The sequence below is a fragment of the Chelonoidis abingdonii genome, unplaced genomic scaffold (genome assembly GCF_003597395.2).
Source record: "Chelonoidis abingdonii isolate Lonesome George unplaced genomic scaffold, CheloAbing_2.0 scaffold0476, whole genome shotgun sequence".
Lineage (NCBI taxonomy): Eukaryota > Metazoa > Chordata > Testudines > Testudinidae > Chelonoidis > Chelonoidis abingdonii.
Genome location: NW_027424737.1, coordinates 13,025 through 26,976, shown reverse-complemented (window position 1 = coordinate 26,976; position 13,952 = coordinate 13,025). Strand labels below are relative to the sequence as shown.

Below are 13,952 nucleotides of genomic sequence, written 5' to 3'. Positions count from 1 at the left end.
TTGTGGAGCTAGAAGCACCAGTTGCACCTCCTCTCTCATTGTGAATGTCAGAGGTTGATTTTATTTCCTAAGACTCTCAGATACAGTTTACTAAACTGACTCACTTTGGGTAATGGTGCACTAGCCTGGGCTCCTACTATATGCTGATCACTAAGAGCTAAATCACAAAAGGCTGAAATACTGAGGGCGCACTGAGTGCTGTGCTAACTAGTGGGGGGCCTGAAGCTATGCTGTGGAACAGAGCAGCTGGCGGAGTGGAGGAGTTTGTGGGGATGGCTGGGCAGACCATGGGACAGCTGTGTGATGGAGCGGCTGGGAGATTGGAGTAGCTGTGGAACAGTGGAGCAGCCCACCGAGCAGAGCGACATGAGCAGTTTGCAAGGGCAACGGAGCAGCTCACGAGGCAGCTGGTGGAGCGGAGCAGTTATGAGGACGCGGAGGAGTGCAGGTGGACGGTGTAAGGCGGCAGTTTGTGGAGAAGGCGGAAGCAGAACCCACGGAGAGCAGGGCAGTGGCCCGGACACGTTAAGGTCCCTTTCCAGGCTGGGGGAAGGGACCTCTACAGATAGACTCTTGATTCGGGGTGGCATTGACCAGAGACTTTTGGGTTGTTGGACTTGAGTGATTTGACTTAAGGACCCTAAGGGGAAAAGGACATTGCCAAATGTACTTGGGGGTGGTTATGGTTTGTGTTATAACTCTGTTTGTGGTGTTTCTCCAATGGGATGCCGCATTGATTCCTTCCTTTATTAAAAAGATTTTGCTACACTCAGACTCCGTGCTTGTGAGTGGGGAAATATTCCCTCCTAGAGACGCCCAGGAGGGTGTGGTATGTAAGTGTCCCAGATCACTGGGTGGGGGCTCGAGCCGGTTATGCATGATGTTATAGAAACGGAACCCCTGGATACTGAACCCGGCCCTTGTTGCTGCCAACTCAGAGGGGCAGAAGGGTTACACAGGAATAAACCTTCCTCTTAGCATCGGGAAAATTTATAAGCTAAAACAAAAGATAGGCTAATGCATTTCCTTGTTATTGCTTCCAGTTTTTGAAATCTTGGATGCTTATTTCAGGTAGGGTTTTAGGAAATGGTTTTTCCAGCCCTGGTCACTCTCTGTCCAAGAAAGAACAACAAAGAGACCACAAACAAAACCTCTCCCCACTGATTTGAAAGGATCTCTTTCCCTTATTGGTCCTTTGGGTCAGGTGCCAACCAGGTTATTTGAGCTTCTTAACCCCTTATTGGTAAAAGAGGGATTTTATGCTACCCTTAGCTACATGTTTATGACAGCCCTCATTTGTCTCCTCTCTCAGTGTACTCCTCACTTTCTCACCTGCAGTGGAGAGTGCATCTGGGAGAAATGGCAGAGAGGAATTACACAGCAGTGACTGAGTTTGTCTTGTTGGGATTCACACAAAACCCGAAGCTGCAGGTCATCCTCCTTGTGATGTTTCTGCTGATCTACATGCTGATCCTAGTGGGGAACCTCACCTTGGTCACCTTAATCAGAACTGACTCCCAGCTTCACACCTCTATGTACTTTTTCATCAGCAACCTAGCCCCCTTAAATGTCAGCTACGCCACCGTCGTCACTTCCAGCATACTGATTACTTTAATATCAGTGAGAAAAGTCATGTTGTTCTCTGGGTGTGCTCTGCAATTCTTCTTACTATGTATTGCATTGTCCTGTGAATGTTACCTCTTGGGTGTCATGGCATACGATCGCTTCATGGCCATCTGCAACCCATTGCTCTACACTGTCATCGTGTCCAAGCGGTTTTGCATGCTGCTGGTGCTGGGGTCCTACCTAGTGAGCTGCGTGAATGCAATTGTTCAAATTATATTTATATTCCATTTGTCCTTCTGTAACTCAAACGTCATCAACCATTTCTTCTGTGACGTGTCCCTGATCCTGAAACTGTCCTGCTCTGACACCAGCATTACAGACATTGTTCATTTCACCTGTGCCCCTGTGGTGGTAACACCTACTATCTTGATCATCCTCATCTCCTACATATACATTGTTGTCACTATCCTAAGGATCAACTCTGCCAAGGGCCAACGCAAAGCCTTCTCCACCTGTGCCTCCCACCTGGCAGCCATCACCATCTTCTACAGAACGGGCTCTTTCATGTATTTATGGCCCAGTTCAAAGTACCTCATGAACCACGAAAAATCATTTCTTTGTTTTATACCCTTGTGATCCCCATGTTGAACCCCCTGATCTACAGCCTGAGGAACATGGAGCTGAAAAAGGCCTTTACGAGGATGTTACACAGAAAGATTTATTCTCAGAGAATTTAAATGTTGGGAGTGGGTTTTTAACAGTAAATGGGGGGAGTGAGTTCTTTACATCATCTTGTTTTTTGTGGATAACCAACCCAGTGCATCTTGCACCAAAAAGAACTAAGGGGCAGGTTTTCCAAGGAGATCTGCACCAAACAGCTATGATTTGGCAACTCATCAAGTAGCCAGTTTCTCAGAGCTGCTCAGCTCCCAGTTAAGAATCATTTTGTGCTAAGGCCACATTGCCATCCTCAAGTGAATGGCAGGCTGGTCCTGTGGTTCAGGCACTGGCCGAGGACATAGAAAACCTGGGTCTAATTTCTTGGTCCACAGTGACTTTCCTCTGTGACCTTGGGCAAGTCACTTAGCCTCTTTGAGCCTCTTTTCTCCATCCTTACAACGGGGATGGTGGCACTGCCCAGTCTCCCAGGGGCGCAGAAAGGGGAGCAATGTTAAAAAAAAAAGAGAGTAAAATGCTCGGAGAGCTACTGATACAAGCAATAGGCATTATTATTAAGTATTATTATTATTTATTTATTACGTGTTTTAAAAGCATGAGCTGGGCCCTCTAATAATGAGGAGAATGGCTGAAAAATCATTTATAATTCATAATAATAATGATATGTGTGTAGTTATTATTTGCCTTCTAGGTTTTGAATATTTGAGTTATTCAAAGTAGTGAATATTTGGGTGAACGCTGGTAATGTTTAGAAGATTTCATTACAAGGTCTTACCCAGAGTTCAAGGCATGCCTCAATGAGCCACTTTGTATAAGGCAGAGATGAAATGCTCCGCCTTATACAGTACTAGTCCACTAATTTTGTACAACCTTCTACTTACTCACCAACAGCCTTTTCTGTTTCATGGATGGCCACATATAATTTACATCTGTCATGGAGTGCGGGGGAGTCAGGGCCCTGCATCCCCGGCTTCCTGCGATTCACCGTGACTCTCAGCCAGTCAGTAAAGCCAAAGGTTTATTTGGACAACAGGAACACCGTCCAAGACAGGTCTTGCAGACACAGAAAACAGGATCCTCCCCAATTAGGCCAATCTTGGGGTCCCAGGAACACCACAGCCTATTGGGGGGTCAGAGTCCTGTCTGTGCTTCCGTCCATTCCCCAGCCTTCTCCTGAAACTCTCTCACTCCCCTGCCTCTCCTTCCCCCAGCCTTTGTTCAGCTTCCTGGAAAGAGGTGTCACCAGGCCTCTAACCCCTTCTTAGGTTCTCACATTACATGCTCTCTCCCATCCCCCAATGCAGACCGTGCTCCCAGGCCAAGACTCCCCACTCAGCATTCACAGACCACAGTAAGAACAGTCCCAGTTCGTCACAACATCTGATAGTTGTCTGGTCATCTATGCTGAAAGCTTTGTATGGGTTTGTTCATCTCAGGTTTCTAAGGATCACCTGACAAAATTACATACAAACAAAGCATCGTCATTAGACATAAGTCATGCCTACTGAGAGTTTGGTCCCATTAATACATCATGACAAAAAGACAAACGCAGGTGTTGCGTTGAGACTATTGCATTAACTTTATAAATGTTATCTGTATGTTGGTGATCACAAACTCAGGAAACATGACAACATCATAGACTGTCACATTAAGAGCTGCCCAGAAAATATTCATAGCCCTTTGTATTCAATAAGCGTTATATGTATTTGTGTGTTCTGCTTTTGCTGCGTGGGTTTCCCTTGGAATCTGGATGAATAATGCAGAAGCTTTGTCCTTTGGAATAAGTGGCAGTGATTGGTTTTACCTGTTTCTGGAGGCCTGAAAAACACAGAGACCCTTTTGGGTACAAAGGCTGAATTTAAATTAACTGAGGGGCCCTTATTTTGATCCAGCAAACTGACTACAACCCTGAGAAAACAGATGGAACTTCATTAGCTCACCTTTTATAAAAGAGGGGTTCGAACTCCCAAATGGACTGTCACTGACAGAATCTGTTCCAGAAACCAAACAGACAAGAGGGGAGATTGTCTGAAGAGCCCTGAGGGTCAGAGTCAGGAAATTTTGTTAGGGGAATTATTGGGGCGAGAGACTGATTTGGGGAGGACACTACTGTGCTTGCACAGGCTTTGAAGAAAGAGTCTGCAGGGGGTGGGATTGTGTTTGTTAAGAAGGTTTAGTTACAGAAATTACCTCAGTTGAAGACAGTGTCCCTGGATTCCTTGAGGAAAGCACAGATGAGGGGGGAGGGGGGGGGGTTGCGGGTTACCCAGGATGAGTTGACTCTGGCGATGCAGCGTTTGTCTGACGCAGGAGGGTGCTGTAAAAAAGGCTATCGTGCAGTGTAGACCATAATCTATCACAGGCCCTTTGCTGGGCACAGTTGAGGGGAAACACAATGCAGTTGCCCTAAACCTGGTTACAAGGTATAATATACCCATTATTTTTAGTAGGTTGTCCTATATGGGATTTTTGCCTTAAGAATAAAAACTGGGGAGGGAAACTTCAGTGGTCTGAGCATTAGCCTGATGAAACTGAGTTCCAATCCTTGAAGTGGTCATTGTAGGGGATCGTGGCAAAATAGTCAGAGTGGACTTGTGCTGCTGTGAAGGCAGAAACTAACTAATAACCTTTTAAGGTCCCTTCCCAGCCTGTGAGATAGGATAATCTCCAGATAGGCAGGAATTGTAGGGAAAGCTACTAGACTGCCCTGAAACTCTATTTCCCAGGCGCTGCCCTGCAGAAATCTCTTCATGCTGAAAATCAACTCCATGGAATTGTAAAGGGTGGACACAGACTCAGAGTACTGCAGATTCAGGAATAGCAAGTATTTGATCAGGTATCACAGGTAACAAATAATCAGCTTCAATGTAAGAATGTGCGTTACTCAACCACATGACATCCAAATGCATGTGGAAATGGATTATTCCCTTTGAATGCTTCAAGGAGCACCAGGGCAACCTGCCCTGGATTAGGGGCCCGGGAGGGACAAACAGGAGATTACAGTCCCAAGCCATTGATAAGACAACCCAGATATAAACTCTCCTAAGCACAGACGCCTTCTGGAGTTTCTCGTCCTGGTCAAAGGTGCTGTTATATCGGTGAAGGGCTGTCACGATAGAACTAAATAAATCTAATAGATGCGATTTTTAATATCATGCTACAAGTATAGTGACTCAACCGTACCGGTCTGTCTAGCGATAATCCTCAATAACAGAAGAAGAAAGAAGGATATAAAACAGTTTGGTAGGAATTAACAATCCCAAGCGGAAAATTCAGACATTTTGGAAAATTGTTTTCATTCCAGAACATAAAAAACAAAAGAGAGAAAGGACAAGTCGCAGCATCACAAAAATGAAATGGAGGGGCCGGGGGGAATGTTTCAAGGCCCAAGCAAAATGTGCCATTTCAAAAAAAATCAAAACCCAATTCCATTTCAATGTCCATTCGTTTAATTACAGAGTTAGTGTATAAGATAGATAAATAAAATAGAAATACAATTTGAAACTGGAAAAAAATTGAAAAGAAAACTCAACAACTTCCCTGTCTTCTTCAATTTGCGACCGTGCATATTGACAAAGAATGAGAACATTTTTTCCTGAGGAAAGGCTATGAGAAAATTGTCGCACTAGCTCTAAGATATATATAAATAATCAGGGACGTTGCACCTTAGTTTATCAGCTATTCTTTCATGTGGTCTGAATTCAGAAATCATGCAGAGAAAGCATCCTGCCTACTCCCTACATCCCGTCATGTCCAGGAGAAAAAGAAGGCCTCCTCTTGCCACATGACAAAAGTAGTATGAGTGGAACATAAACAAAGGTGACTATTTAAGAAATGTATGGAAGGCACTGCAGGTGCCTAGTGGAAGATGGTAATAAGAAGTACACGTGCCTGGAAGTATACGGCCCAAAAATATCTGGTTGATGCCATGAATCTTTCAAACGAAATAGCTTCCTAGACACTCAGAATGTGAAGCAACTCAGGCGGGTGTAAACCCACGGTGATGCCACTAGAAATCAACTGAGTTCCTCTGGATTTGCACGGTTTGTATATGGAAGTTGCTCTCTAGCCACATTCAATTCGCCTTATTTCCACGCTCGAATGGTGAGAGAGAAGCAGATCAATTTTTACCCATTACAGAGTATGAATTTGTTCAGAAAGTTGAATGGTTGGTCCTTGCTGTCTTCTCTAGGAATGGGAACGGAACTTCGCCTGAGTGGCTGTCTAGCCATGAAATGGGCTGCAGCAAATAATCAGATGGAACCTATTCCTGCCACCCATCATCAGCAATGATGAGGAGCTGAAAGTAATAGTTAGGGTACAGCTACACCTGGCAAGAAGAAAAACTCACGGCACAGAGTCCTCCTGAGCCTGGGTCGACTGATTTGACAGCTGGTGGGGCTAAAAATAGAGGGTGTAGATATGCAGGCTCAGTGCTGAGCCCAGTTCTGAGGACCTTCGCTCTTGCCAGTACAATCAGCGCATGTGCTCCAGCCTGAACCCGAACTCCACACCACGCTTTAGCCCCGCAAATCCGAGCCCTGAGCCTGAATCCGTGACTCCAGTCTTTTACTGCAGATTAGAGAAAAAAAAATTTTGCTGAAGTCGTACCCCAATTCCTTGCTAAGCTAACTTGCTAGTGTTCTGTAGCCGGGGTTTCCAGGAAAGTGGATGATGACTTAATGATCATATTAATCTAGCTCTACATAGCACTTTTCATCTCTACATTTCAAAGGTCATTTAGTCTATACCTCATCCCCCTTACCGGACAACATATGGCATAATAACACTTAGAACTCTGTATACGAGTCCCCACATAGACTCAAATGCTTTGCACAATGAGTGGAGTGGAGAAAGTGAATAAGAAAGTAATAGTTACTTGTCCCATAATCTAAGAACTAGGGCCACCAAAAAATTAATAGCAAGCAGGGTTAAAAAAATAAAGGAAAGTTCTTATTTCAACAGCGCACAGGTCAACCAGTGGGAACTCCTTGCCTGAGTAGAGGTTTGAAGGCTAGGAGACTATAACAGGGTTTAAAGAGAATCAACGGATAAATTCATGGAGGTTTATAGTCCATTAATGAGTATTAGCTGGATGGGGTAAGGAAGGTGTAACCTAGACTCTGTGTTGTCCAAGGGTGTATGATGGATGGCAGGAGAGAGATCACTTGATCAATTACCTGTTAGGTTCACTCCGGCTAGGGCACCTGCATGACACACTGTCAGTAGACAGGATTACTGGCTGGATGGACCTTGTTCAGACCCAGTATAGTCATTCCTTATGTTCTTAAAGGCACGTGAGGCTACAATGCCCCCATTTACAGATGAGGACAGGGAGGTGAAGTGTCTTGGCCCATGGTCATGAAGAAAGCCAGTGGCAGAGCTGGGAATAGAAACCAGGGTTCACTCCACTCCCACGTTCTATGTCTGTCCAGTTTACTAATAGATATGTGCCCACATCAATTTTTTCCCGGCAGAGATCATAGACAGTCTAAGACAGAAGGACAATTGTGATCATTAGACTGATCTCCTGTATAAAACCCAGACCAGAGAACTCCCAATGAAGTAATTCCTGGACCATATCTTTGAATGTAATAACACTCCTTAGGAGTGGCATACATTAACCCTCATTTTGTCACTTGCAAACAGAAACAATAAAAAAACTATAATAAAACCCATTCCTCTTCTCTGATGACTACACATGAATCATTGACCGTACTAGGCAGATGTGTGCTACAGCCACTGCCTATCATCGTCGAGGGGTTGCTTCCTGTACTCCTCCCATCTGTCAGTTTTGCAACCCACCTGTTTGTCTATTGTCTTGTACTGTAAATTGTAAGCTTTATGTGGCAGAAATTGTTTTGTTGTTTCTGTTTTGAGTACAGCATCTAGCACAATCAATTCTGGGTTATGATAAGGTTCCTGATGCTACCGAAAATAACGAAATAAAAATAATAATAAATATCCATGAAGTCGTTGTTCCTTTTGGAGGATCAGGTCCATCAATGGCTATTGCCAGAGGAACAGGGATGGTGTCGCTAGCCTCTGTTTGCTAGAAGCTGGGAAGGAGCAACAGGGGACTGGATCACTTGATGATTCCCTGTCTGTCATATTTCCTCTGGGGCACCTGGCACTGGCCATGGTTAGCAGACAGGATCCTGGGCTAGATGGACCTTTTGGTCTGACCCAGTATGGCCGTTCTCATGTTCTCTAGAAGTGATTCTTCTGAAACAAAGGGGAGTCAAGTTGGAGAAATAGGATGGGATAAACTTACATTGTCATTGTCCATACTGTATCAGCTCCCCAGAAACAGAGCATATCACAGCGAAAGCTCCTGTTACTACCATAACTTTATAAATCAATCAATCAATCAGTCAATCTACCCAGCTCCTTAAGTGGGCTCCCCCCACTGTAATATCTGAGCAAGGAATATGTGACAGTAAAATAAATGATAAAATACCAGAAAAAAATCAGCAGTTTTGGACTTATTTTAGTTCCTTCACACCAATCAGTCGATCATGTCTGAGGCTATGTTAGAGCTAATGGAAGCAAGTCTGATGGTGTTGTGTAGCTCCTAAGATCTTTTGCCTCCTTTTCCCTTTTGAGTTTAGATGCTTTTGATGATGCCCAAAGGAAACAAGAGCGCCGTGTCTCAATTTCTGCTGCTGGGATTCTCCAGCCTGGAAGAGCGGCAGGTTCTGCTTTTCCTGGTGTTCTCCCAGGTGTACATGATAATCCTGACCTCCAACATCCCCTTTCTGGCAGCCATCAGTGTTGATTGGAGCCTCCATACCCCCATGGTACTTCTTACTCTTCGCTTTGTCCTTCTCGGAAACCTGCACCACTTTCGCTGTCATCCCCAAGCTGCTGGTGAATTTGCTGTTGGGAAACCAAACGATTTCTTTCCTGGGATGCACAGCTCAAATGTTCTGCTTCTTCGGCTTCCGGGCCACAAATTGTTTCCTGTTGTCAGCCATGACTTACGATCGCTATATGGCCATACGTAAGCCACTGCAATACCCAGTTGTGATAACCAAGAGGGTTTGCGCTGACCTGGTCACCATTTCACGTACAACTGGCTTTCTTATAGTGCTAGGCATCAGTTCCCTTGTATTCAGTTTGCCCTTCTGTGGGCCCAATGCCATCAGACATTTCTTCTGTGACATCTCGCTCGTTCTGAGGCTGGCGTGCAGTGATCGTCATATCGCTGAGATGGCCATTGTTTTTCTGTGTGCCTTTGTTTTGCTAGGCCCCTTCATGGGAATCATCCTCTCTTACATCTATATCCTCGCCGCCATCCTTAAGATCCACTCTACCCCAGGCAGGTGCAAAACCTTCTCCACCTGTGCCTCCCATCTCACCGTTGTGATCACACACTTCGACTGTGCTTTTTTTGTCTGTTTAATACCCAAATCAACCTCTCCCCTAGATGAGGACACTTTCATTGCCTTGTCTTATACCTTCTTTAGCCCCATGTTGAACCCTGTGGTTTATAGTCTGAGAAACCAGGAAGTTAAATCAGCCCTAAGGAAATTAACTGCCCACACATTTCTTTCTCCAAAAATGTGAAAAGTTGCAATTTTGGGCACTTCCAATATAGCGATGAACTCTGCATGATGTCACTATTGTCCATGGTATGGTCTTCAAGGCAGTGACATTGTCTTTCTCTTTGTCTGGGCATTAAGAGCCTCCGTGGCTCAGTATAAACAATGGACAAAAAATAATATTGTTATCCCTTATTCTGAAACCAGTGATGCCCCTCTGCCAATGTCTGGGGCCTTGCAGCTCAGCTTCCCGATAGCAGTTAAATCTACAATGCAGAATCTGGCTGTATTCTGAGGGTAACTTGCTCTATTCACACATATATACCAGTCCTGAAATGAGATGGTCAAACAACATGCAGCACCATCTCTTATTCCAGGAATTTCATCCCAACACCGATGCCCAGGGAGCAACTGTGCCTCAAGAATTGTCTCTAATCAGAGGTCAAAGCAGACAGCAAACTCTCCTGCCACTCATACAACTCCCATTTCCCCCGAAGCTGCCTCTACAACCAAACTCTTACTCTACCCAGAGATGATAACAACCCTGCATGTTCCCCCAAGAGGATGATGGAGGTGGAAGCCATAATGATAAAGCTCAGGCCTTCCAACCCACTTGTCCCCGTGATACCATGTAGTGACCCTATCCCCAGATAAACAACATACTTGAAAGCATGAATACTGCATCCCACAAATCATTAACCACGTTTCAGTGGATTGAACTATAAACATTAAACCATAAAGCACGTTTCAGTGGATTGAACTATAAACATTTCCTCTCATTGGTGAAATCTTTCAGCTCATTGCCCTGCCAACCCATGACTTTACAAGATGCCTTGCAGACCCTTTAGTGCTGTTCCTTTAACCCAACCATCCAGTTCATAGCAGTCTATCTGTCCCCATCTTTTGAAGACTTTTCTACACAATTCTATGTAACAAGCTGAGTGGGATTCATGTTACCTGGGGCATCTTAGATTTCATACATCTGCACAACCCCAGCATGTAGCACAATGTGGGGCTGGCTCCATGACTGGGGGCACCAAACAGTACAGCTAATTGAGACTGTGACCTTGTTGTGCTAAGCACTGTATCAGCAGAGAGAGGGAAATAGATTTCCTGAAGGTCCTACAGCAGGTCAAAGTTAGGAATAAAATTCAGGTCTCCTGGCTGCCAGCCCAGTACCTAATGCACTAGACCACATTACTTCTTTGTATTAATTTAAGTGTTGTTTTAGCAGCTGGGCAGCTGGGCAAACACTATTAATTGAATAACTTATGTGAGGAATGACATCAACATTTGCTGAATAAATTATCCATACAATGTTTTCAAAGTTCTCGTTCAGCTCTGCAGGACACTTTGCTTTTGCTTCGTGAACATCACATGACCTATCAAAGCAGTACATTGAAGAGTCTCATAGATTGCTAAAAGACGTTTTTGGAAAGGAGAAGAGAATATGAAAGAGCAGGATAAGCCATGTCTCAAAAACCTGTAGAAATATATTATGAGATGTTTATTTGAAAAAAAAGGTTCACAACAACATTAAGGAGAGTATTTTTAGGCATATCGTTGATCTCAGAGCATCCTTTACCTCCTTGTTCCTCAGGCTGTAGATCAGAGGGTTCAACATGGGATCACCAGGATACAGAACACTGAGACAATTTTGTCTTTTTTGTGTCAGTCTTCAGATTGGGGCAGGACATAAGTGCAAATGGCTGTCCCGTAGAACACGGTGATGGCCATCAGGTGGGAAGTGCAGGTGGAGAAGGTCTTTGCGCCTGCCCTCAGTGAAGCGGATCCTCAGGATGGTGGAGAGGATGTAAATGGAAAAGAAGGGATGATTGAAATGGTGGTGATAGCAATAATCCCTGAGAAGGGAAAAAGCATCAGCTCTGAATTGTAGGTGCCGGAACAAGACAGCTTGACAACTGCAGGGATGTTGCAAAATAAATGAGTGATGATTTTGGAGCTGAAGTAGGATAATCGAAGGCACCGCTTGTTTGTACCGAAGCTCCAATGACCTCAATGAGATATGACCCAGTCACCAACTGGGCACAGATCTTTGGGAACATGATGATGACATAGAGCAGTGGCTTACAGATGGCCACGTATTGGTCGTATGCCATCACAGCCAGGAGGTAACACTGTGTAGTCAAAATTGCATGGAAGAAGAAAATTTGAGCAGCGCAAGCAGCATAAGCAATGGTTTTCCTCTCTGATAAAAGGTTCTGCAGTGCCTTGGGGACAATGGCTGAGGAGTAACTGATGTCAACAAAAGACAGATTATGGAGGAAGAAGTACATGGGTGTGTGGAGTCGAGGAATGATTCTAATTAACATGATTATCCCGAGATTCCCCACCAGGGTGACAATGTAGGTCACTGGAAACACCAAGAAGAGGGAGACCTGCAGCTCTGGATGATCTGTGAATCCCCAGAGAATGAACTCGGTCACCATAGTGCAGTTTTCTCCTGCCATGGAATCAATATAGGAATCTACAGCACAGAGTATAAGAGTAGGTTAAAATGAGAGAAATAGTCAGGGACTGAAGAAGTCTTTGCACAGGAATTCCCTCGGAATGGCAGAGCATCCCTGCTGTTAAACATGCAAGGAACAGAGGTGGCTATAGCAGGGAGGCAATTCATAATCGGGGACAATTTCTGAGTGCTACCAGGAAATAGGACAATCTGGCAATATCTTTTGTAGCAGGGAAAAGACACAGAGGGTCAGGTCCTCAGACTGTGCAAATTCCTCATCTCAGTGGAGCTCTGCTGATCCACAGTAACTGAGGATCTGGGCCAGAGTCCGCACTATCCTAAGTGATGACCAAGGGTGGGGTTATCAGAAGCACTTCAAACTGACCTAACTCTGTTCCCATTGAATTGACCTTAGTGGGAGCAGTGTGAGGCCCAAGGATGAGTGTTTTTGCCCCATGAATCCTGTTGAAAGTCTTGCCCAGCACATCTAAGTTGAACACATACTGACCAGATTTGGAAACAGGTACCTTGTGTGACACGACCAAAGGCAAGTACCAGGAGGCTGCGTCAGGTATATTTAGCAAGAGGATTAACATGGGAACCATATTTGTTAGGTTAGAAGAATCACAACATTTGTTACCTAGGAGAATATACAGTAATGTTGCTCTTTGCATTCTACAATGAGGCTTTTACGGGTGAGGATCCTTCAGCTTCCCTGGCTGAGGAAAAAAATGGGCCATTTTCTTTGAACCTAAGAACAGGGAATGAAGTGAGCTCATGAAGTGAGCCCAAGTTTTGAAGACAACACGTCCATGTGCAGTTATCCCCAGAGGACTTGAAAGACATTTTAATGATCCCATCTGTGCTTAGCCTGATATGCAGAACTCTGTGGGCCACCCAGGGATTACATCTACAAATGCCACTTCAACTAATATATAAACAAACCCAGCAATCTCCAAATACAATTCTTTTGGTGGGGTCAACAATGACAGACATCTGCCTGCTCCAGATGGGTTTCATCACTCTGGTTCAGGTGGAGGTGGTGTAAATATCCTCTTTTGATTTTTTTTTTTTTTTTGGCAAGTGGAAATAGTTCTAATTTGGAGGTAATTCATCTGGAGAAGGGATTGTCTGAAGCGTCCATCTATTATTGTTTTCCTTTTGCACAGCAACACAATGATGAGGAAAGTCACGCTGATACCTCAAGTAATCTGGGACACACAAGAGACTGCTTAGGTAAGAGTCGTGTATGAAAAAACATGCAGTGGAGGTAGATTTTACAAAAAGGCCACATTCTCAATGGCTGTAATGTCTCTGAAATTAATGCTCATTTGCTCTAGTTGAGGGCCTGGCTTATGAGAGGGGAGTGGTAGCTCTGGTATACTTAATGATGGGACTTATCTACTATTTAAGAGTTGGTTTCTGTAAGTGCTTTACAACCAGCATGCTTGCTTGGGATGTCTTGAAAATTGCGATGCCTCCTGGAAGGAAAGGGTAGGTACGAAAGGATAGTCCCTTGTGTTTGGAATTCTTGAGGTACGGCCCCACAGTTCTGAGTTCTTGCTAACCCCAGCCAGAGTGCGCTGAGTGTGGACTGAAGCGGACTTGGACTCAAATCGGACCCCAAACCTGGGCTTGGCAGGCATTTTGGGCATACTCAGGCTGGCTCAAGATGACAGTCTGTGCTCATCGAG

The 13,952-nt window shown here is 44.6% G+C and overlaps 2 protein-coding genes and 1 pseudogene across 2 annotated transcripts; 2 read left to right on the top strand and 1 right to left on the bottom strand.

The window, feature by feature from the left end:
* The first annotated feature begins 1,359 nt into the window (after positions 1-1,359).
* Positions 1,360-2,303, top strand: LOC116829243 (olfactory receptor 5AR1-like). The gene is given in 2 exon segments (XM_032787946.1): positions 1,360-2,167; positions 2,170-2,303. Coding segments are annotated over 2 exon segments (942 nt in total).
* Positions 2,304-8,855: 6,552 nt separating this feature from the next.
* Positions 8,856-9,813, top strand: LOC116829238 (olfactory receptor 10T2-like). Its single transcript, XM_032787943.2, is given in 2 exon segments — positions 8,856-9,044; positions 9,046-9,813. Coding segments are annotated over 2 exon segments (957 nt in total).
* A 1,500-nt stretch (positions 9,814-11,313) lies between these two features.
* Positions 11,314-12,259, bottom strand: LOC142046025 (olfactory receptor 5J3-like; annotated as a pseudogene).
* Positions 12,260-13,952: the final 1,693 nt, after the last annotated feature.